Source organism: Micropterus dolomieu, linkage group LG21 (assembly GCF_021292245.1).
Source record: "Micropterus dolomieu isolate WLL.071019.BEF.003 ecotype Adirondacks linkage group LG21, ASM2129224v1, whole genome shotgun sequence".
Lineage (NCBI taxonomy): Eukaryota > Metazoa > Chordata > Actinopteri > Centrarchiformes > Centrarchidae > Micropterus > Micropterus dolomieu.
This window is the reverse complement of record NC_060170.1, coordinates 19,155,852-19,179,388: the sequence shown is the minus strand read 5'-3', so window position 1 is coordinate 19,179,388 and position 23,537 is coordinate 19,155,852. Positions and strand designations below refer to the sequence as shown.

The window sequence follows — 23,537 nt, the reverse complement described above, 5'->3', positions numbered from 1 at the left end:
ATAATTAACATTGCTTGCCTGTCAAATTTGTGATAACAAAACTGCTATTATCTGGGGGGGGGGGGGGTTTAACTGTTGCCTTCACCGTGTGTCCAGTAAAATGAAAATTGAGTGGAAGGTGGAGAGTTAAAGAGATGCCTATCTTTAATGGGCCTGTCAAATCCTGGTCGGGATTCCAGCTAGTGTTGAGAGCAAGAGCCTCTTGGAAATTGATCTTCACAGAACTGCACTAGAGATTGTTGTTGCTCTTTGTAAGATGTCTTTGTAAGAGGTTAGGGAATTATATAAATCATTACTTGTGTTGCCCAAGCCCTTTATTCCATTATCCCTTGTCCGTTTTCTTTATTTGATCTCCTCCAGCTGTCTCTTGCCCTGCTCTCATCCTTCAGTCACTTTTCCGCTTCTCTGATAATGTTCCCCTCCTCTGATCCTGTTCAATCTAATTTCCCAGCTCTTTTCATTTAATATCTTGTCATCCACTTCCCCTCTCCTCATCCTGCCAGCCTTCACCTGTATGTGCTGTGTGTCAACTGGCTTTGCTGGTAATTACCTTGATTTTAAGTTACCACATAATTCAAGCAGAATTCAAATCCTCCTCCTCCTGCTCCCTCTTTGCACTGTTCCCATGCATTAAGTCCCTAACCATCATCTTCACCGTGTCCATGTCCTTCCACTTCACTCAAAACCCCCTAACCTTGCCTTCAAAGCTGGAGAGGCCCAAACACATGGCGTTGATTCTCTCCTACTGGGCTCTAATTGGTGATCAAGATGTGTGCGGGAAGGAGACGGAGCGGCGTTCGGCCCATTTCTATTCCCTCATCACATTCACAAGGCCACAGTCACATCTGCGTTACCATGGTGATGCTGATAAGGTGACTCATGACTATTCATCAATGGCACTGCCTGATTGGACAGCCCCCAGGAAACGTATTCATCAGCGCAGCCTGTGTCCCTGCTCTACCTCAATATTCCCTTCAGGATGACGAGGGAGCATCTCCGCTGCTCTCAATTTGTTTTCACATTCACCTCTTGTCTTAACCTCACCCCCACCTCTCCTCTCTTCTCTCTTAATTACCTGTCCTCTCTCAATGTCCCGCCCATTTCTCTCGCAACACTTGTCTCTCTTCTCAAGCCCCTTGCCCTGCTCTGTTCTCTCTGTCTTAATTGATGAAGACATTAATCACAGGTAACATGGACTAGTGGTCAAATCTCTACTCAGTTTCAAATCCAGCACATATCTTACAATTACGCTTTCATAGGTGTCTTTTTTCCACTGTTAATGAAGGAAGAAAAGATTTAAAATTCAACCATTTTTTTTCAAAGTAACCATTTACATTTATGCAGTTCTATTTATTATTGTGCCAGTGGGACTACATGCTTTTTGTTTTAATGTAATGTTATGCATCAGTTTGAGAAGCCAAGCTTTCAGGCAATCATGTCTTTGGATGTTTTTTTCATTGGTGACCTCTGGCTGTAGTGTTTCCCCACAGGAGAAGCATAGAGTTTTACATTTTCGATTTCCTGAAAGGGAACAGTACAGTATTGTCTAATGCATGCTGCTTGTACCTGTATGGTACACTTATATCCCACGGAGCTGCCGCAAAGTGCGTTTGAACTGTAAGACAGATAATAATGTGGTTTCTAGACACGCCAAGTGGAAATGTGTGGGAAACTCAGCCCAAAGCCGTAATGGACATTTTGACACTCCTATCTCATCTTTCACTGTGATTCATATAGAAATGTGAACCATGTGATAAACTTACAGCAGTAACGGAAATTGATTTTTTTTTTCCTTTTTAAAGCTGTCATTTATATTTTGGCTGATATCCCCACAAGAGCCTTTTGAAGAGAAATTCCCCGTCCGCATGCTCAGTGTATTTCCTCTCTGATGTCAGCCCATTTGAAAGACTCGCACACAGGCCCTACGTTTGAACTTCAACTCAAGGTCAACAACCGTAGAGTGTGATTGAATATATTACTCATGCACGGGAGGATAAGTCTGACAGTGTCTGCTGCTGCTCTATCCGATCTCTGTACCTAGGTGACAGGGAAGCTCTGACCTCTCTAGTTGTTTGTTAGGATTTCCAGGAACCTGCATATTAAATGCAGATGGATAGTGGAGGGTGACGGACAGCTTGCGCACAACTCTGACTCTGACACCATATGAGAGCTCAGATTCAGTGGGTTAGATGTTGATAGTAGTGTAGCTGTTGTGGGGGATGGGTGACAAAGGAGATGTGCAACGAAAAGGAAAATACCAGTTTTGAATTTGTGTGTGCTATGAATACTACAGTTGACAGCACTGGACACTCCATAACAAGGGCACTTATATAAAAGATCAAATTATTGGTTGTCATGTATGCTAATCAAGCGTATGTATGTGTGCATTTCTTGCCCAGAAGCAACCATGGCGATGTATACATAAAAATGACTTGGCGCTTCTCAGTTGTGAAGCTTTCCTTTTTGGCTTTATCTTATGTGATAGAACATCTTCGGGTTTTGGACAGTTGGTTGGAATAAAACAAGGAATCTGAAGATGTCAGGATGGGGTTTAAAGAACTTTTCTTCACAACTTTTCTTATAGACATATGGACTAAACAATTAATTAATTGCTAAGGAGCAGATTCATTGAAAATAAAAATAATCATTAGTTGCAGCCCTAGTGTCATGCCCGCAGGGACCAAAAATATGGTTGCAGTGGTGAAACATTTGTTAGACATGAGCATAACCTTTTACGTATAAAGTTACATTGCAAACAAAGAACTTCTCCTATCCCAGGCTGCACAAATAAAATCAGTGAAGCCTTTAAATCATCATGTAATGAACAATAAAACACAAAATGGATTTCATCTTCAGTCTCACCTGAATCACTTAACAAAGCCTTTCTTTTCAGGGAAACCATTAATGGTCATTTATCTGAAGGTACTGTATGTTTAAATTCTGCTTCACATAAGTCTCTCCACTGAGATGTCTGTATTCTAGGTTTGTACCAAACATCAGCAGACCGTATTTCCTTGAATATAAAAAGAAATTTGTGCTGAGCATCATGAATGTCACGCTGCAATCTCTTTTGAAAAATGAAAAATAAATTAATCAAACAAATTATAGATTTCACCCAGTTAAAGATCTTTCTAGTGAGCAGCAGAGAGAGTTCAGGCATATTCACAAGTCTGTTCCAAATGTGAATCATCTCACATTTACTGGATGTGTCACATTTGGGGGTTTCCATCCCATATCACCTCTAACAGCCAAAACTGGTGTAAACGTGTGAACTCCCAGAAATTATCAAAAAGCTCTGTTATTAGCTCGGTTACAACTTACATGTTCAGGGAACCCATAAATGCCCAAAACATTATCTGAATCAGGACTTATGCAGTTGTGTAAATAACATTTAGTACATTCTCCCAGACCCTTACATAATTACGTGTAATGGTGTACAGTAGAATATATAAGAATAAGTAAAATGAAGAAGTAAAACGAAGACTATCAAGATGTACTTATCTAAAGATGAAAGAAAAAAATCATTTAAAGGGGAAAAATAAAAAGGCATACAAATGCAAGAAGACAAAGCTGGTGTTCACTTACACTGTCCCGCTGGTTGTCGTCCCCGGACCGGTCATTCTTTTGCATGGTGCGTGCCACCTCTGAAAACAGTCAGGATTCAGTCACACAGGATTTATCAGAATGTGGGGCTAACACAAACATTTGTAAGGAGGCAGCCCATCCCACTATACTATACACATCCAACTAAATCCCAAAATAGTATAATAATTATTTATATTAAGTGTATGGAGTTTTTGGAATGTGTTGTTTATTATATTCAAGGAAGATAGCTCTATATGGACAGGTTGAGGTAAGTTTATACCCCCTCCCAGGGGTTTTGTGGTTTGAGAATATGAAAGCTCTGATCTCCAGGACAACCAGGTCCTTGTGCGTACGTGTGTGTGTGTGTGTGTGTGTGTGTGTGTGTGTGTGTGTGTGTGTGTGTGGAGAACAGGTAACACAATGCATGTGTGTGTTGGTGAAAAAGGCCTATTATAATGCATTAGAGTGTAAAAGGGAAAGGTCAGTGAATTATCAGCCAGAGTTACACAACCCTGTTCTGTTTACCTGGTCTAATAACCCCCAAGCCTACACCTGCCCCTCTCTCTCATCTCTTTCTTTGTGTGTGTCTCTCTCTCTCTCTCTCTCTCTCTCACACACACACACACACACACACACACACACACACACTTTTAGCTAAGACCAATTGTGCTGAACTGGATGTCCACAACCATTCAGTGCAAGTGTTGTGACACATGCAGAAAAGCCTGTAGAACTTCAAAACAGTAAATAAACAAATTCTGGTGTGGTTTGATTGGAGCATATACAGACAGTCTGTTTGTGTTTTAGCAGTCCTGTCACATCTAGGTTTCTCTGGTTGTTATCAACCTGCGAGAAATCTAAAAAAAGTAAGCAGACAATTCAGGAATCCAGTTTTTCAACTCCTGCTGTCCTCTTTGTATGTCTATCAAGTTTTGGGTAAATGTCCCTGAGTAATATATTTTCCTCATAAATAACAGCAGCTTCCTTTGTGGTTGTCTGTGTTCCACCCACAGCTATACCCAGGCTAACAAATCATTTTTAACAGGCCATCCCCTGCAAAGCAACATATACACACATGTCACTTGCCACTTACAACTTAAACCTTCATTTCCATGGTCCATGAGTTTAGAAACACCAACACCAACTCCACTCTATTCCTGTCTACCAGGACTCATCAGCAACACTGGATGTACTTTGAATGAGAGATCAGCCAAACGGGTCACACATTATTCTCCACTTTGGTCCTTTAGCTCAGGCCCATCTCTATTAAATAGATGTGGAGTGACAGGATGAACAACTAATTACCACAGACAGAAAAACAGACAGAGCTGGCTGGACAGTCTCCATCGATTGGGCTTTGAGGAGAGGAGAGGGAAGGGGAGAGGAGAGGAGATTGATCATGACATGGTGCACAGACTTCATATGATGTTGCCTTTGGGATAAATAAACTGTCTTTGCTCATGGAAATATTTTGTCCTAATGAGCCCTATGTGAATAACTCTACACAGAGGCCAGAACATTTGCACTTCACAAAGCATGCACATGTAATATACACACATTTGTACAACAAATAATGCCTGCATCCCTAAGCATACTCAGAACAGATGGCCCCGATGGCCCGGGGCCAGTAAAGGTTTATGCAGGGAAAGTTGATTGGCCAGTCTTTCCCAACATAAGGTCATTCATCCATCATACACACTGTTATAACTTCATATGAAAAGACTTGGTATATAAGAAGAGTATCCAGAGACATGACTGCAGAGCCGGGCCTGACCTCCCTGGGGCCTCCTCCTACTTAAGTCGTGAGACATGTATACAATTTGCCACTGCCCACGGTCACAGATGACAACGTTACATTAACTGCATTTAGCCGACGTGATACATCGACGTGACCTCACCTGTCTGCTTTTCAGTAACGTTATTATTTGTGCATCTTTCACAGCAGGCTCAGCAATGTGAGCACAGCTAAATGTATTGGATGATAACAAAACAGTTAATGAGCTGGACTGAATATTATAAATTACATTGTTGCCACACTTTATAACAGTTAGACAATAAGTGTAGTCTTGCGCTGTTTTGTTGCATTATTGTACATTGTGTGGGTCATGTTGGTTACAGCAACTGAGACGATGGAGAATCTGTGTACCTGAGTATGGGTAAAACGACATTAAATCTAAACTGAACATTACGAAGCAAACAGAGGCATGTCCGAGCCAATGTAACATTAGCTGACTGCCCTGCCTGCATCAGTTTAAGCTAGTATGAACAAATCACTCTACATTTGCTTTGTACCGTTACATCATTTCTTGCAGGCTAAATCAACACTTCAACATAATACCGGTGGTACACAGGATAGTAATATGTGTTGCGTTAGTTGGTGAAGTAATGTGGAAAGTGATACAACTTTGCACTGGATAACGTTAGCAAGTGCTCTGTGTTAGCCTGCAAGCTAACATGACTCTCTCCGTGACTCAAGCTTTTCTGATGTTGACTGTTTTCATTTTCACATCATCTGAATCTCATTTGGTTTAATGGGCTTCAGCACATAAAACTTTATTGTTGTTTTTATCCTTAAGTGGAGTTTATGTTGGAGTCTGTGTTTTCAAAAGCGCGCACAGGGATATATCCCGACCCGGTACCTTCACATCAAAAGCAGAATAGTGGCTGTTCCAAGCAACAGAGAAAACAGGTGTGTGCTTCATTTCTAAGTGAGGCTCCAGCCCATTGACAAAAAGGCAGTAAAAAATTGATTTATTAATATCTGATTTTATTGAAAAACTACAAATAGCCCCTTTACTTTGATGTCAACATATAACAGTAATGTTACTGTTATATGTTGACATCAAAGTTTGAGAGAAGAGAACCGTTTACCTGACTGCTGTTCCTGCAGTTCACTTTCATTGAGTTTATTTCTCTTATCGTGCCCAGAAGCATAGTTACCTCTTCATCCTTTCATCAAATTGTAAACATTGACACTCTTTTTGACGCTGCTTAATTTGCGGAGCCCTACACGCATGTCGTGCGTGGTGAGCGTATAGGACGGTCCGGCTCTGCATGACTGCATGCGCACAACACTTTGCTGAAGACACACATACTCGGTGTTACACGCAATCTTTGCCTTCGAATTTCAGCCAACGAAATAAAGCACGCCTTGTGTTACTCCGCCTCCACATAGGTAACTTCATTACATCAGTACATGTGCACAGCACTATATATGGCAAATTCTGTAAACTGTCATACTTACATACTAGAAAAACAGGTCCGTGAAAGAAACACATGATGAAACGAAAAGAAAGAGGAGCTTTCTACTTTTGTGGAAGCAACAATACTCCTGGGTGGAAAACAGTGACTGTGGTATGTTTTGTAGTCTGGGTATTCCTTGCAAAGGCAGATCGAGGGGGTTCATTTATTAAAGGGACAATTATCGAAAACACGCTCTCAACATGCGAGACAAAATTAGTAACCACTTGCAGTGTATGCTGGCCAAGCGAATGCTGGAACACCTGTCATCAGGTCTGCTTGATGTTGGTCAAATTGTCACTGAAATGTATTATTATACTGTCATTAATGGCCATTTGTAAAAAACAAAAAAAAAATCTGTTGCATAATCAACATTGCAAATTCTTCCTCGTAGCTCTAAGTCAGCTAAAAGTCTATCGGGGCTTGAATAAAACAGAAGGAGCTGGTCAAATTAAATAAACTCTCCCTCATACCATCTCTCGTTGTCTCTTCAGGGTAGCCCTAGAGCCAAAATGTGATGAGTCTCCAAAATAATGTGGAATTCGGCCTTGAAAACACAAGGCTAATTTAGCAAAAAACTGAATCAGCAGGCGACATGGCGCAGATACAAAGTACCCAGAGGGAGAAATAGGTGGGTAAACAACCTCACACTCTTGATATCAGCCAGCCATTATTATTCACCTTCTTATACAGGCTCCTGAAAGCTGCACTAAGAGGATACATTTATTTTAACATGCAAATTCTCAATTAAAACAGCAGCCAATGACTGCTGAAGCTTTCTAGATCTTCGCCACCACAGTGATCTGAGCTGGGTTGCCCAGAACGTCTGTGTTCACGCATGTGCGCTTGTTCGTGCTGTGTCTCTGTGACACAGATACATTTTTAGACTGAATAACTAGTCACATGACACTCTTCACTCTTTCAGTCACAGAAACAGTTCAGTGACAATTTACACGTCTTTCTCATGCTTGCAAGACCTGTCAGTCAGCAACACTGGTGTTTGTGTACTAAAACGAACAGAGCTGGCAGGCAGGCAGGCTCTTATTGTTTGTGTGTCTTGGTGTGTGTGATGGATTAGTGTGGCTGGGCATGTGCCAACAGTGCAACCACAGGGGGTTGATTTCTGTCTGGGCTCAAGCATTGGTTACGTGAGGTGCAATTAGACCTACAGATCCCACACCAGAGAGATCCAGATACAGAAGGTACGTATGGAAACTACCCTCCCCAGATGCTATTTCCTCCCCTGTCCCTTTGATACATACTCTGTAGGCTTTTTCAATTAACTTTCTGCCATCTTTAGGAGAGTGATGACAGTTTATCCTGTGTGATCACATTGAGCGAGTGAGTAAAAACTGAGCCGAGCTATGGCTTCTCCTCGCCCAGCTGTAGAAGGTCATGGCTGTCTAATGTGCTCAAAATTTTAGCCGCTGTGTGAAACGTCTCTTTTCTCTTGTTGAGCTCCCACAGCTGCTTATTGAATAATCACTCAAAAGTATCTCAGCCTTTTATTGTAGCCACTCAATCAGCTGAGATGAGCAGGCATTGTGGCTTTGTTGAAATAGCCAGTCACTTTTATTCTCTCTGTAGGCAGATATGTGTAGACCATATTAATCAAGTATGTTTTTCTGGTTCAATTTATGAAGCTAATATTTTGGAGCAAAGCCACAGGAAGATTATATTTCATTGACATTATTAGTCAAGCAGACGGTAAATACTCAAATGAAGCAATCAATCAACAAATCAGTCAAAGTTGCTGCAAGTTTCCATCTTAGATACTTCTAATTAAAAATAATTACAACCCATTATACAGTACAACACACTATTTTCAGAATAAATAAGCAGTGATACTTGTTAGATGCTCACTAAACGCTCCCCATGTACCATCCAATCAGTCTCATTTCTCAGCCGTTGACTGAAGTGGATTTTTCCACCTCATGGAGTTGCCTCACTTCTCTAAAGATGGCAGCGCAAATTATCATCCTATTGATTTAGTAATTGTATTTTGGTCACTGATTGCAGTTTTAAGATCATCGCAGAGCCACTTTTGAAGACGCAGGGGCTCTTGTAGGGAGGAATAAATGAACAGAAAAGAAGCCTCAGCTCTCAGTATTGAGCAGCAGCAACCGACTGATAGGAGACATAGCAGGGGCTCCTCCAAGTGGTGCTGCACTTACTAGACACGATAGTAAAAAAAAAAATGACATGGAGAGACACTAACGATGACCAGATCCTCAGTAGTCATGCAGCTTTTGTTTGGCTGACCTTGTCCTGTCCTTTACACCAAGGACTAGCAGCAATTGCTTAATCCATACATCACATAAATCAGGCACAAGCAAACCACTGGAGGGCTGTCAAAGGCATGCCGTGTGTGTCACAGACTCTCTATTTCAGGAGGGATCATGACAGTCCTCTTCTATACATCAAAATTATACGCTTGATCATATGCAGTGCCTGTAGTATGTGGACAAATTGAAAGTGGCTGTTATAAAGCCCTACTTGGCAAAACAGCTCAATTACCTTTCCTTTAATTCCCATGGCACTTTGTTGACAGTGATGAGCCCCTTTGTAGCAGCTCCAAACAATTTCACAGGCCCAGGGATGAACATACAATAACATTTACTTGAAATGTAAATTAGCTCTCACACCTCAAGCTCCTGGAAAATAATTGTCTTATATTCCACCTATTGTCCTGCAGACCCAGAAGTATGAGTCACGCATTTTATTGTTTGTTTTTTGTGCTGGGAAATTTGGGTCATCAGATGTGGGAGTATTTTTAAAAACAGTCTGATATTTAACAGGGCACTAACAATGAGGGTTTGTCTAATTGAAATTGCTTCTATTCTAGGTTCTCCAGAGAGTTCATCAGATTCATCACTCGCCACTTAAAGATGGGTCACCTTTCTACATTTTTCACTAAAAGATCTACTGATCCAGCACACCTGAAGCCAGTAGCGATGACAACGCTGACACAGAAATGCAACTTTGGGAACTATTTCCAGAGACCCTGCAATGTCACATCTACACATTGGCTGTATAGGCTGTAGCTGGATTTGTCATGCGTTCAAATGCAATAAATTATATTCGTTTCATGAACACACTTTAGAAAACGTCTAAGACAGCTATTCCCACAGTTTGCTGAGTTGAACTCGAACCTTCTGCTGAGCAGTGCGGGTAATGTGGTGAAGCTACTCATGACATGATTTTATGTTAAAATAAGTCTGCATCATCGAGCTGATGGGAGCTGCTGCAACAGAGTAAAACTAGCACCACTATCTGAGATGCCATTTACCCAGGTTAACGTCTGGTGTGATCACCGGAGGGAAAAGTTCCACTTGTTTCACTGAAATATTTGAATAAATCATCTGAAGAAAGAGCTTTATCATGTTCATAAAACAAAAAAGTAAAAATGTAAATAAGTCACATGTCGCAAGTCCCACAACTCCATTAAAGTGCAATAATAAATGAACCCTTTAAAGTATCATGTTCATGACTTAATGAATGTTTAAAGGAGATCTCTTTTGTCATTAGAGTTCATGTTGATTGATGGTCTTTTAAAAATGTATCAGCATATAATGGTACAAACTTCCATTTATCTTTAATGTCAGTTAATGCCAACATAAATGGTGCAGGTCCTTCAGCTCACTGTTTTGTGTTTACAGTCTGCAACTATACTGTTTGGTTCACTCTCAGCACTCTCACCCACAATAGGCAGCTGTCTTCCACAAAAATGCTCTGATAGGCCTAAGGCTGGATGATATGGCCAAAAATGTTATCACGATAAAAAGTTTCATATCTTTTGATATTGATAATTATATGTGTCAAATTGTTATTTCTTTCAAGTTTAAAGGCTGATTGTAGTTTAATTGTAGAAATTCTGGTCAACACTTGATTCCAAACAGTGGATCACTTCACAAACCTAAGGTAGAACATTCAAAACAATTATGATAAAATCTTTATACATAAAATATGCATGAGTAAAAAAAGTAAAAGCTTTTTTCAGTCCTTTTTCCTCAACAAAATAAACATCTTAATAAAAATTAAGTCCTAATTTGTGTATGATTCAAGTGAATAAAATCAAAAATTTTGTGAATATTTATTAATAATGTATTATATTGATATTGAAAAAATATATATCACGATAATTATTGTTATTGTTTTATTGTCCAGCCCTACATAGGCCCAAAGTACACTACCTCCACAGTGCCACACAGGTGACAGACAAAGTTAGGGACTGGCTAGTGGACATAGTGGGGCAGCTAAATAGAAGCATTTTGTTGGCAGACCTTACATTCACCAAGTGGACACAAAAGCAACTCCAAATTAACGGTGCTCTATATCCACTGAATGCGAAAACATTTAATTAATGCTGCTTTATTACAAGGTCAATATCAGCCCAATATATTGTTACACTGGTATATAATAAGACCAATCTGACTATAGATTGGCTAATTATACCAAATCACTTTTTAATTCTATTGTAATTTAACTAGTATTGGCCATAAAATATAGTCTATGTCCAAGTAAGAATGTATATCTTATTTTACTGTGAGGTGTATTAAGAGCCAATTTAGAGGCTTGCTAGAGGAAAGAGACTGTTGTCTGTGGCTGTATTCTGTGTAAAATAGCATAAAATTAGGAAAATTTAAACCCTACTGCATGTTAAAGATTCCTACATTTCAATTGAATGCATAGTGTAGATGTAGAAAACGGTGTGCTCCACTGCTTTGAACTGCCAGCAGAGGTCCCCAGAGAGCTGCAGTTGCCTGTATGTCTCACACCAAGTTTTCACTCCAGACAGCTTTCTGTCCTCCACTATGACACAGAAACATTAGTTAAATGTATCGTTACATTTATCCACAGTTACTATATAAATGTATACTATACATTGTTTACAAAGCACAATTTGATGCATTTCTGGTGTGTTTCGCTTTTTATCCTGAACTGACAGCCTCTTTTTTCATCCCTCTTACACACACAAGGCATTGTCTACTATCCAATTTCTCTCATATTCATGTTCTACTACAGTCTAATGACATCACTGACCCAAGGCAGAAGTAGGAACTGCAGAGCTGGGGTGAGTCACTCCTATCCACACAGCCCAGCAGAAAACCGCAGGCGCACAGTGGTGAGCCCAATCTCAGCATGCATCTCTCCCATGAGATGGGACACGCGTGACTGACAAAAGACGGCAATGCAGCTTAATTTCAGTTAATGCCACTTTAAATAGGGCAGGTCCTTCAGCTCCATGTTTTGAGTTTCCAGTCTGCAACTGCACTAAGTACACTGTCAGCTACAGCTGGCAGCTGTTTGTTTTCTCTGATAGGTCCACTATACACTACCTCCCCAGCACCACACAGCTGACAGACACAGTTAGTGACTATAACTATAACTATTTGCTAAAACGTTCGCCAAAACCTTCATAAGGCAAATGTGCCAATGTTGTGTCTACAGCTTGTTTCGCTGACCCCAAGGGGCCAAAAGAAAACAGTGATTGATGCAGCTTTAATACAAGGTCAATATTTCTTCATCTAATGACCTGGTTGGTTAGAGAACGACTATGTTAACACAGGCTTGAGAAATATACCAAACTATAAACAGATGCAAAGACAGTTGCATTTACGCTGGGGGCTGGCATCATTTATCGGTTTCAAACATGATGAAACATTCATTTCATAAACTGTAAATCAAACTTGAAAATGTAATGATTGCACTGCAGTGTCAGCACAATAATCCACGCCAAAGTTTGATTTAGTTTCTAATGTACTGTTTATTTCCTGCTCATCCTGAAGCTCACAGTGCACAGTCACACTATCAGAGGCTTTCTACACACTCAGAGAGAGAAAAAAACTGCCTCCAAGCCCATTAAAACATTTTAAGCCATTGCACGACACGATTTTCCTCTTGGCACAACAGCTTTAGCTCCTGTAAATGTGTCTGCTCTATCAGTGTTACATATTTTCTCTCTACACCCTTTCCCTGCCCTGGCAGATTTTTTCCCAAGTAACGTTAAATACAAACACAATATTAAAGAGCACGCAGACATTTACTAAGTATTTATTTAAAATATAGCAAACTACGTTATGAACCGTATATTACAAATCATACTATTACTATCTAAACTTTCCGCAGTCACTCTCGGCTGTTGGCTTCAGTTTGGTTTTCTGTCGCTAACTTACTGACATTGTTATCCGGCGTTCTGTCAGATCTGTGATCAAGCAAATAACATAAATATTTTAACTAACTTACGCCCCAAATACCCTTGTGGGAGTATTATCTGTAGGTGGGGTACTCTTACCATAAATGTCTTGTAATTGTTATTTTGTTGTTGTGCAAATTTAGTTTGGCTACAATCAGTTTTGTTCTACACAAGCTAGCCATTACAGTATAAGCTAGCAGTAAGAGGCTAACATTAATGTGTTGTTAATTCAATATTCAAAATACCGGTTAGCAATCATTGACTGTTAACGTTACCGGTTATCGGTTTAGCTAGTCTTGTGGATCGCAGTGCACAATGTGAAATTCAGTAATATTAAATACACTAACGTTACAGTTACTAATCCCAGCAAGTAACACTTTGTTACTTAAGTTGCGTTAACAGTTATCTGTTTGTTCGCTGTCTTACCGGGAGTTTGATGAAGGGTTGGTTCATCGGAGTGGGCCGACTGGTCCGAGATTTGTTAAACTTGGCGCAGCGGCTTGAGGTGGGTCCACCAAAACAGTAGCAATAACGTAACGCTTCCCGCTAACTCCACAATTATCTAAGTAGCTACGCTGTTAGCTAGCAAATGCCTCCAAAGTTAAGGCTAGCTGCCTGTAGAAGATTTGGCGTGTTGTGAGTTGTTTCGTGTCGAAATTGACCCTTTTTTCACTGACCCTAATCTGACAGCTAGTCACTTATTATTATTTTAGCCTACTCGAATTTTCTTATTACCGTAATAACTCATTTTACCTTTCATCTTCCCCTTGTTTATGGTCTTTATTTATTATTTTTTCTACCATTAAATGTGTTCACTATTGCTTCCAGTGAAGACTTGAAAGACCAACTGCTGTGCAACCTTTATTAAGGGTGTGTTTGGCTCTTTGCTGTGCACCTGCAGGCATAGTGAGGGCAGAGGAGTGTATCTTTATTTTTGTCCTTAGAGGCCCTCACACATTAACAATGCTACATTCAAAGCCTGCAATCCAGCCCTGAGTTTGAGCAACAACCACCCTCCTATATTGAAAGCTAACGTCAAACCACAGTTACACAAGGTTTTGTATTAGACTGGAGATCATATAAATATCCCATTTAATTTGCACAACACATGATTACATTCTAGCAGAAATGCATATAGGGGCGGTAAAAAATTAACGAGCACTACTGAAACATATGGTTCACAGAAATTATGGTTCATACAGTGAATGCCAGTTTTGCCAGTGGAGGAGATCCCTCCCCTGGCCAGGATGTGTGAATGTTAAACTGGATTAAAGTAAGCAAAGCAGACAAACCACTCAGCTGAAGAAAAGACTGCCAAAACTCTGAGGTGATATGTCTTTCTGATTTCTTGTCATGTTATATAAAGAAGGCCCATCCTCTGAGGCTTCATTTTGCCTCTGATAATATGACAAGAGCCAGAAAACTGATTAAATATCTGTAATCTTATTTTTATAAAAACATTTCCAGAGGAAGAAATACACAGAGGCATGGGCTCCAATCTCCAGTGAACCCCTGCGATGACCAGATTTGCCAGTCTAAAGCAGCATAACCACAGACAAATGCGGGCATCTTGTCTACATAATAACAGACAACCATAAAACTAAATATAATAATTTCTTCATCCATAGAAAACATTTCCAATTACTTAAGGCTGAGCATCATAGTCCGTGCCCTCTTGATTTTTCAGAGAATGAGTAGACAGCAGAACAGATTTATCACAAATGCTTGATTACCCCCAGTTATTATGTAATTGGTGCATATAATGTAAACACAACCCTTATTTGACCCTGTATTTCATCAACAAGCCAATGGTGTGGCTCATTTTAGTAGAAAGTCCACTACTCCATGACAGATTACCTTAGTATGCAGCAAAGCACATATTTCATATGCATTCGGTAAAATAATGTATCTATTAAATTATCTCCAGTACGCCTCATTTTTCAAAGCCCTGCTACTGTATAACTCGATCATTTGTTTGACTGATTTATGCGATAAAGCCATGTGCAAACCCATCTCTACAGATCAACATGAGATATGAGATTCATTGAGATCTGCCTGAGGCTTGTGAGCTGACATCCTTAGATGGTCACATGGAATTAGACCCTAAGACTTCACTGAGGACTCTCCCACCCACTGGTGGTGAGAGAAACTGAGAGTAGGAGTGAGAAAGCAAAATAGAGAGTGACGCTTTACTACAGAAAGCATTTGTCTAGTTTGAACCAGCATACAAATGAAAACAGGATGCAGGCAAACAGCCAAAAAACAATACAGCTCTTTATTCTATTTATGGGTCTCATGTTGCATAATTACTTTTCATTTCAAGAGAACATTTAGTGCATCTGTGTTCAGTCCCATCTCATATCCGTGTATGGATAAATAACAGATAAATGGGATTATGAGGAGGATAAGACTATGATGAGACATTCAGATATCTCTCTAAGTGAGGATGAGCTATTATTGGTACTGTATTATTGCACTATAACAACAAGATTATGTGGTGTGCTTCTCAGTGTAGATTAAATGGCAAATGGACTGCATTTATATAGCGTCTTTGTAGTCTTCTGACCACTCAGCGCCCTTTACACTGCTGACTGTGTACAAAATATTTTGGCGAGTGAAATATGCCTAATGTACATAATACTACTTCAGTCAGCCAATTGCATGAAATATATATATTATATGAATACAGATTACAAACAAAGTTGATATCTGGTGTCTTTAGGCGTTGACCCCGTACTCACACACCACACTTAGCACAACAGAGATTGGAGAGAGAAATATATTGAGCCAGACACCTACCACCATGTAGTCATTCCACAATAAAGCACCTCTAAACATTACAGATAAAGTACTATCAAGTGAGTGAGATTTTTCTAAATCCAAAACACGTCATGAATACATGTGATGATTGTTAACCTATGCTGTAAACTCACAGAAACTCACGTCTAAGAGCATACAACAACCTCTTATGAAATATTAAAAGATCACTATTAGTACATATAGGCTTAAGCTGATGATACACAGAGCAACTTTTAGAGCAATCGTGCAGGGCAACCTTGCTGTCAATGGTAATGAGTAAAGATTACTACCATATTCCCCTTCCCCCACCACTCCACCACCCGCCCCGCACCGCCGCTATCTGTTCAAAACATAGTCGGACTTGCCACTAGCAAGATTGCCCAGCAACATTGCTCAAAAAGTTGCCCCGTGTATCATCAGCTTTAGGTTTGGCAGCAGCATAAACCAAAAAGCTGGGCAGAATAGATGTTATGGTGCAACAAAAATAACACTACCTATTGCTTTTAAGCTAAAACATTTGTCTTATAAGTGTGTGACACAAAGAATGTTGTGTTTCCCATGAAGCCAATATCACAGTAAAATGATTATGTGAATGGGCTGGAGCCAAGTTACAGTAGGCCTGTTTACCTTCATTGCTGACCCAAGTCTGCAGTGACCACAGGAACCACCCCAAAACAAGACAACAACCACGGGAGAAATTGCTACAAAACCAATTTAACAAATCATAATAGTGAATGTTTTTTGTTTATTTGACAGCAAACAGTCCTATAAAGGTATCTATCTTACTGATGTTGCAAAGGCGAATTATATACACAACAAAGACAAAACAAAGACATTGACTCGAACTGAAGAAGTCCTTTGGATGAGGGACGAAACGTCTTCCAGTATCTTCAACCAAGTCCAGTTGCCCTTGATTTTAACCTTCGTTGGATAACTATGACCTGGATGACTGAGAATCTTCATAGACACATTGACTCGTGTTTTGCACTTTGTTTAGTTGAAATCAGTTTGAGTTTTTCTATTCTTTAGTCCTATCCTGTTACCTCTGTGATGGCTAACCACAACCTAGCCCCTAATCACAGTGTACTCCAGCAAAAGTGCATCTGAAACCCCCTCCTCCCACCTCTCCACTGTCACAACTGGGGAGGCTGCATCCAAAGTTTTAACAGAAAATCAGACATTCCTGCACTGTAAGGACATTTCAAGTTAGTGTAACTTGAAAATGCAAGTTGCCTTTGTTTTAACTAACAAATTAAGGTTCATAAAGTTGATATAACTACAGTGTTGTAGTTGTCTCATCATTGTTTTTTATAACCTGCTACAACCTCATACTTTGAGTTACAATACATAAATATTTTATTTTATCAATGCAAGAAAAACTTCCCTTACCTCATCTAACCGACATGTATTTCTGCATAATTCTAGCTCACAGTTTCAAGTTAAAACAACTCAACGACATTTATACTACTTTCAATTTCAAGTCAAGAGGATTTAAATTTCAAACTTGTTTCAATTTACATGTATAAGGCCAGTGTCCAGTACCCCCTCTAATGGTGGCACTAGTTCTTTCTTGTTTACCACAAAAGTGTCTATATTTTGGTTGGAATTTAAATATATGACTTATCTACAATTAGTAGGAATGAGCAAATACACCACTCTCTGTCTGCCTATCTGTTCAACAAACTAAATTATCTGTATCTGTAGCCATACTTGGAACAGGCGGGGCTTAACCTGGATGTGGGCTGGGACTTACTGGATGTTAGTTATTTAAACCTGAAATTGGTATCGGTTAATCAGAAGTTTCCCTATGTATTAGAAAACTTTTTACAGAACTCGTACTCGTGATAATCGTACTCGTAAAAAGTATCTATACCGGATACTTGTTTCAACCCTAATAATTAGTTGATTACCCGCTTTTTTTTCAACTGATAACTTACATACCCAAGTTCAATCAACATATATATCTGACAAACGCCTCGAATAGTCAACACAATGAATTCATTTAAAGTTTAATTTTTGAAAATTAGTTCAAAGTCCAAAACTTGTCAGACCCTTTAGAGTTAAAACGAAGTAAGTAGACATGACTAAATGGGGCTATAATGATTTACAGCATGCAGCAATTGGTCAGGTGTGCGGAGGTGAGAAAGTGGGTGCCATTATCCCCGTATTCAAACAATTATTGCATCTTGTACCTTTCAATGACACATGCCTTCAAGTGTGGCAGTTCGTAAGGGCTATTAACACTTCACTATTGATGTGGGTGGAGAACACTTCATATGAGCAAGTTCTTTTCGAACATACCCCCACCCGTTATCCAGGAGAAATAGAATTATAGGCTGCAACAGTGGAGCCCACAGTGAAAACACGATTGCTCTTCCAAAAGGCTGTCCTGATGTGACATGACTGGACTTTTGCCAATCCATTTGGCAGAATAAAAGGTGCACGGAATATGTGTTTCAGAGGGTAGAGGGTTCTACATGTGAGTGTAGCGGTGCAAGCAAAGCCTGCCTGATCCAATGTTAGCTAGCTGGCTTCACTCCATTCACAAGCTGGGTACTTATCAGGGCTATGACCTGATAAATAATATAAGATACCTGACAATGCCCTTGGTTTGATGTAACTCTTGCCAACTGGCAAGCCGTCTCTACTGGCAAGAAAGCATATGTACATAGTAGATATCATTCAGAGGAAGGTGGAGGCTCAATGCAAATATCAAGAGTCAAAGAAGTCATTTTTTTTGTCCTGTTGCAGGAAACAAAAAAACAATAATCCATGTGCCACCCCGCATGTTTATTCATCCCTTCCTTGCACAAACACCAGCTCTCAAAGGCGCTTTGCCCCAATTACTCTGCGGTGTGTGCTCACTTCAAGCAATGCAATCAGTTCTCAGTCAGAGACAAGTTGACAGAGCAAGTCTATCCAGTTGTTTGACTCTCTGTTAGAGACACATTGGTGGGACTGTCATTTAATGCTGAATGTACTTATTTTACTGTCTTGCTCTACTCTCAAACTGTTGAAAGTTTTTTATAGATAGTCATCGGCGTAGTGTTTGGCAGACCCTGTGTGTGTTTGTGTGCGTGACCGCAATGGATTATGTGAAAAAACATAACAAAGGAGTTGGGTTTCAAAGAAAACACTGCCCAGGTCTGTAGAACGCTTTTTCTGTTTTTTTTGTCTACATCTTATGTTTTTAAGAGCAACATTGCCATGACCCAGTCCAAACTTAGAAAATGTCAACAGTTGTTTATGGAAAGTTTTCAGCATCGCAGGAAAACAGAGTATTTACTATTTGTTAAACAAAGCACCAGGAAGTGCTGTGTGAGAGATGACCAAAAGATGACCAGCGCATACCATCCCTCTCTTGAGACATTATAAAGCCCCCCAACCCTCTGACCCAGTCCCTCTACAATCCAGGCCAGGACTACTACGGTTGAACCTGAGGCCCCAGCTGTTTCTCGCCTCCTCTTCTTCTCTCATGTCCCTTGGAGGTCATTCTTCCTGCCTAACGTAACAAAGTCACAAACACACACACAGATGCTGCTGCAGAGGCAGAGATCCTCAGAGATCGTCATCTGTTTCGTCAGTCCCTGTTTATGTTGCATCAATTAAAGGCTGCAGACCATACTAGTGTGACTTAATAATATGACGTTGTGTCGTAGTTCCCTTGATATCATCCAGCTGTGCTGAAGGTCAGCGTTTATTGGACTCTATTGCAGAGAGAGAGGGAGACAAGGAGGGAGAAGGGAGGTGACACATTTATCATCATGTACTTTTTCCTCTATGCTGTTTTGGACATGTCTTTGTAACTCATTATATGTCATGAGATGGTCTTATGGTGCTGCCTTTTAAGGGCGTGCAAAGGGAAAAGACTCCATTAAAGGCTCAAAGGTCACACTTGACCTTGGATTTAATATCAAACAGCACAGTCATCACTGGATTCATGACAATATCGCCAAACATCTGGAGGCAGGGAAGATTTTTTACCTAAACAACAATCCATTCCCGATCCCAAAAACCCATTTCCTGTCACTTTAAAGCTAAAACAGATGTAGAAGTAATTTGTGGACCTTTCAAGCATCTATTTTAAAGGACTTTACTTTTACAATCAATCAACACCCCAGTAACTGTTACTGAAGCTTGATAGACCAGCAAAGTCCCTTGAAAGGCCTGAGTACACAGAGACGTTCCTGCTTATTGTTATAGGAATAGAGTTTCCAATAAAAAGATAGTTAATGCCTTTGGCATTCCGTGCTTACACGCGTTTGTGTGTGCGTGTCTGTGTGTATGTATGCATATTGCAGTGCTTCTGCACAAGAGCTTTAGAGGACTTTGCATTCTCTCCCTTGCCAGAAAAACAGGAAAACAAACACTGCCTTTATTACAATAATGAATATGCTTTGGGAAGCAAATGATATAATTTTCCATTAACTCCCACTAAAAAAATGCCAAGAAGGGCTCAGGGAAACCTTTGACATTTAACTTCACTGGCAACATTGCAGTCCTCTACTGTTGCTTGACCCTTGACTTCTGGAAACTCATAATAGCTACATCACTCGCTATATCACTCATAGCTGCTTCCGCTACCAGGGCCATCCGAATACAGAAAAGTCAAACAAAAAGATAATCATTGAGTCAACATTAGCTGTGTTTCCATCAACATATTTTTAGTAGCAGGTACACGTGGGCCAATGATGAGACTAAATTATTCTTCGCGACTGCGAAACTTTTGTTTCTTCTTCAAGTTGAAGTCCTTGAGGTTTTTTTGTGGTTGGCAAACAACTGGTTTTGTTTCCGGTTTGCAACCTCTACTTCTTCTACTCTGTTTATTACAGCCATGCGTAACGTAGCCTATACCACCAACTTCTGATGAAACCATGCTGTAGACTTGTTTATTTGCTCCAAATGCACCTAATTCACATTTTTATTCCTTTTTTTATGTCAAAAGTTCGCTTTCAATTTGCTTGAAGCTCAGATGGAAACGTGGTTTATGTCACTTTAAGTTTAGGTCTAACCGATCATCAGCAGTGAGGCCAATGTGAGAATTTGTTCACATACAGCAAACCCAGCTGCAGAGATCCTCCTTCAGAAGACTGACAAGACAGCAGCAGTGCAGATACTTTTTGTTCCTGTACAGGTCACACAAACTACATCGAGCCAAGCTCATTACTCTGCGCTCCCATTCACATGCACTGGCAAGCAGCGATATTCAGAAAAGAGACCTGGGGCAACATAACAACAAGGACACAAACAGGTTTTTAGGAGTAAAATAATTTTCGCGGATGCTGTGTGGCTTTAAAGCAGACATTGTCGAGTCAGCGCAGCCATCCATTATTCAGCCTAATCTGACTTGGTCTGATCTCTGCACTAGATGCTTCATCACAGAACTAGAACTGAGGAAGAGAGCGCGGACCCCCCTGTCATATGGGTCAGAGTCACAGCCTTTGACGACATCCTCTATCTCAGCACTCAGGTGATGCATCAGTGAAATAATGGGCTTTGTGCGACGCGCTCATCTCATGGATTCATCCTCGTGGAGTTGGAGGGCAGCGCTGGCTGGCAGTCTGACAGTATATATTTGCATAGTAGAGGTCAGGTACAACACAAGGCTCACTGTGTTCTACACCGCAATAAAGGGGCTCTGAGACAAGCAGGCTGACAGACAGGTAGATATTAGAAATAGCAGGCTTGTTCCCCTGCTATGAAACAACAAAGGACAAGAGAAAGCAGCTTGTTTGGATCCATTTCATCTTGATGTCATATGACAATGGCTTCAAACTAAGTAAAACAAAATGAATATGCCGATTTGAAAGAGCCATCATGGCAAGCTGCTTTTTATTACACAAAGTTCGTAACAGCGCTGTTTGAGTTATTGTCTCCACCTATGGGGGGGGCAGTGGATATGAAACAGGTCCATATGTTTGTTAGACGGTCGGCTGGTTCACCACTAAATCCTCCTGGGTCTAATTTGTGTTTAATGATGTAATGTAACATTTTAAACTCACTCTTCCTGTTTTCATACAAGTGAGTACACATCACCAACAAGACAAGTATGAGCTCCTTGTATGGACTGCAACATTTGTAAAGTCATCACACTATAGCATGCTGCTTTGACTAGTAATTTGATAAGCATGTCTATGGAAATCAAGGGAGTTGAGGGACTGAGCAACAGAGGCGATAACCCGCTTAAAGGGAACCGCAACTGAAAGTTGCTGAGTATCACTCTGCCACATATGGAAGTTTAACAAGGAAAACTCTGACATGTGCAAACACTTTTCACACCCTTTCATCTGGACGTTAAGTACATCCTGACAAACACACACACACTGACAGACACATGCTATCACATTCTGTCAGCTTCTATTGTCCACCTCTGTTTGCCTTTCTCTCACCCTCCTCCCCTTGTTAAGGGTGTTGTTCTTATAATATTGAAGTAAAACAAAGAGGGTATTCACTTACACTCAAAATGTGTCTGTGTTTACACAGGAGTTAAATTATATTTTTCAAGAAGTGCTGCCGACTTGAATACAAACAATGACTGTGTTGTTTCTTATTCCTCTGAATTTATGTGTGACTGCAGTGCAATTTGGAGTAGGCCTATTTATAGCCGACTACTGCCACTGCCACCACTACCCTGCAGCCTGAAAGTCACACCAGGAGATTTTGGGAGGGGAGTCCTTGAGCTCCTCTGTCAATGCGAAGCATTGCAGTGACAAGTTTGCTGATGAGGTTGGTCACTGTGAAGTCGCACTGCACCGTTCCCTCCCCTAACATACAAGACTGCATCGTTCAAAGACAAAGAATGTAAGTTCATACATGTGCATGTATACATCTTAGGGCATGCATACCCATGCATGTATACATAAACACAAACACTCATGCACATACCATGTGCCACACACTTGCACATGCATTCATACAACTTCTAATTTCAGAATATAAACTGTGGTGAAGAGTTTGTGACAATGTATCTTTGTGTGCGTTTGTTATCAAATCACATTTTGTGCAAATGTCATTACAATTAGCTACTTTTGATGTGATGTGTCAGTTTGCTCCAATAGTAAAGCCATAGCAAGAAGAGCTACTATACTACAGTTACGGTTAACACCATATGATGTTAGAAAAGAAAATAGAGTAACGTAAAAAACTTACTTTATATCTTTTTGAGAAAGTTCCAGAAAGAGTTTATTTATCCACTCCTGGCTACCGTACAGTGTCTTCAGGCCGCTCTCTGAGAGTCCCAATCAGAGAAACCAAAACAAACACAAGTATCTGGTGTGCATCTCTAACACAGCAAGTCCCACTCCGCTGCTCACTGATGCTCTCTGGAATAAGGAGGGAGCCCTGCTCACAGCTCTCATGCTTACAGCCAATCATGTCAGAGTGGTTCCTGCCTCTTGGCCAATCATGCGCCTCTCATGCGCCGGCCTCCCCCCCCCCTCCTGCTTAAAGTTCCCATGGTTGTGGACAAACTGGAGAGGAATGGAAAGGGGTTTTTAAAACGGAGCACAAGGAGCGTGACAGAGTGGAAAGAACTGATGTAGTATTTACATTATGGGGGAATTAGAATAGAACTATTATGGAAACATTTCCATTTGGAAAGAGTAATACACAAGCAGACAGAGAAAGACGACAAAACTCTGGAAGTTGTTGTGTAATCCGCTAATGGCTGCCAAAGATTCGTCAACACAGCTAAGATGTCTTTACTCGTTATTTATAG

At 40.4% G+C, this 23,537-nt stretch overlaps 1 protein-coding gene and 1 long non-coding RNA gene across 3 annotated transcripts in view; one reads left to right on the top strand and one right to left on the bottom strand.

Moving 5' to 3' along the window:
• Window positions 1-23,108, bottom strand: part of pde4d (phosphodiesterase 4D, cAMP-specific) — a 210,689-nt gene extending 187,581 nt beyond the window's left edge. The window contains exons 1-2 of one of the 2 annotated variants that reach the window (XM_046035670.1): window positions 22,970-23,108; window positions 3,586-3,644 (exon numbers count right to left, since the gene is read on the bottom strand). In XM_046035670.1, the coding sequence (XP_045891626.1) occupies window positions 3,586-3,630 (45 nt within the window). In that variant the 5' untranslated portion in view covers window positions 3,631-3,644; window positions 22,970-23,108. Of the gene's footprint in view, window positions 1-3,585; window positions 3,645-13,447; window positions 13,668-22,969 lie in introns of those variants that run through there. The other variant, XM_046035669.1, reaches the window with a different exon arrangement.
• Window positions 7,815-10,303, top strand: LOC123960745. Its single transcript, XR_006822595.1, has 2 exons — window positions 7,815-8,027; window positions 9,671-10,303. It is a non-coding gene; the product is annotated as an uncharacterized LOC123960745 (long non-coding RNA).
• Window positions 23,109-23,537: the final 429 nt, after the last annotated feature.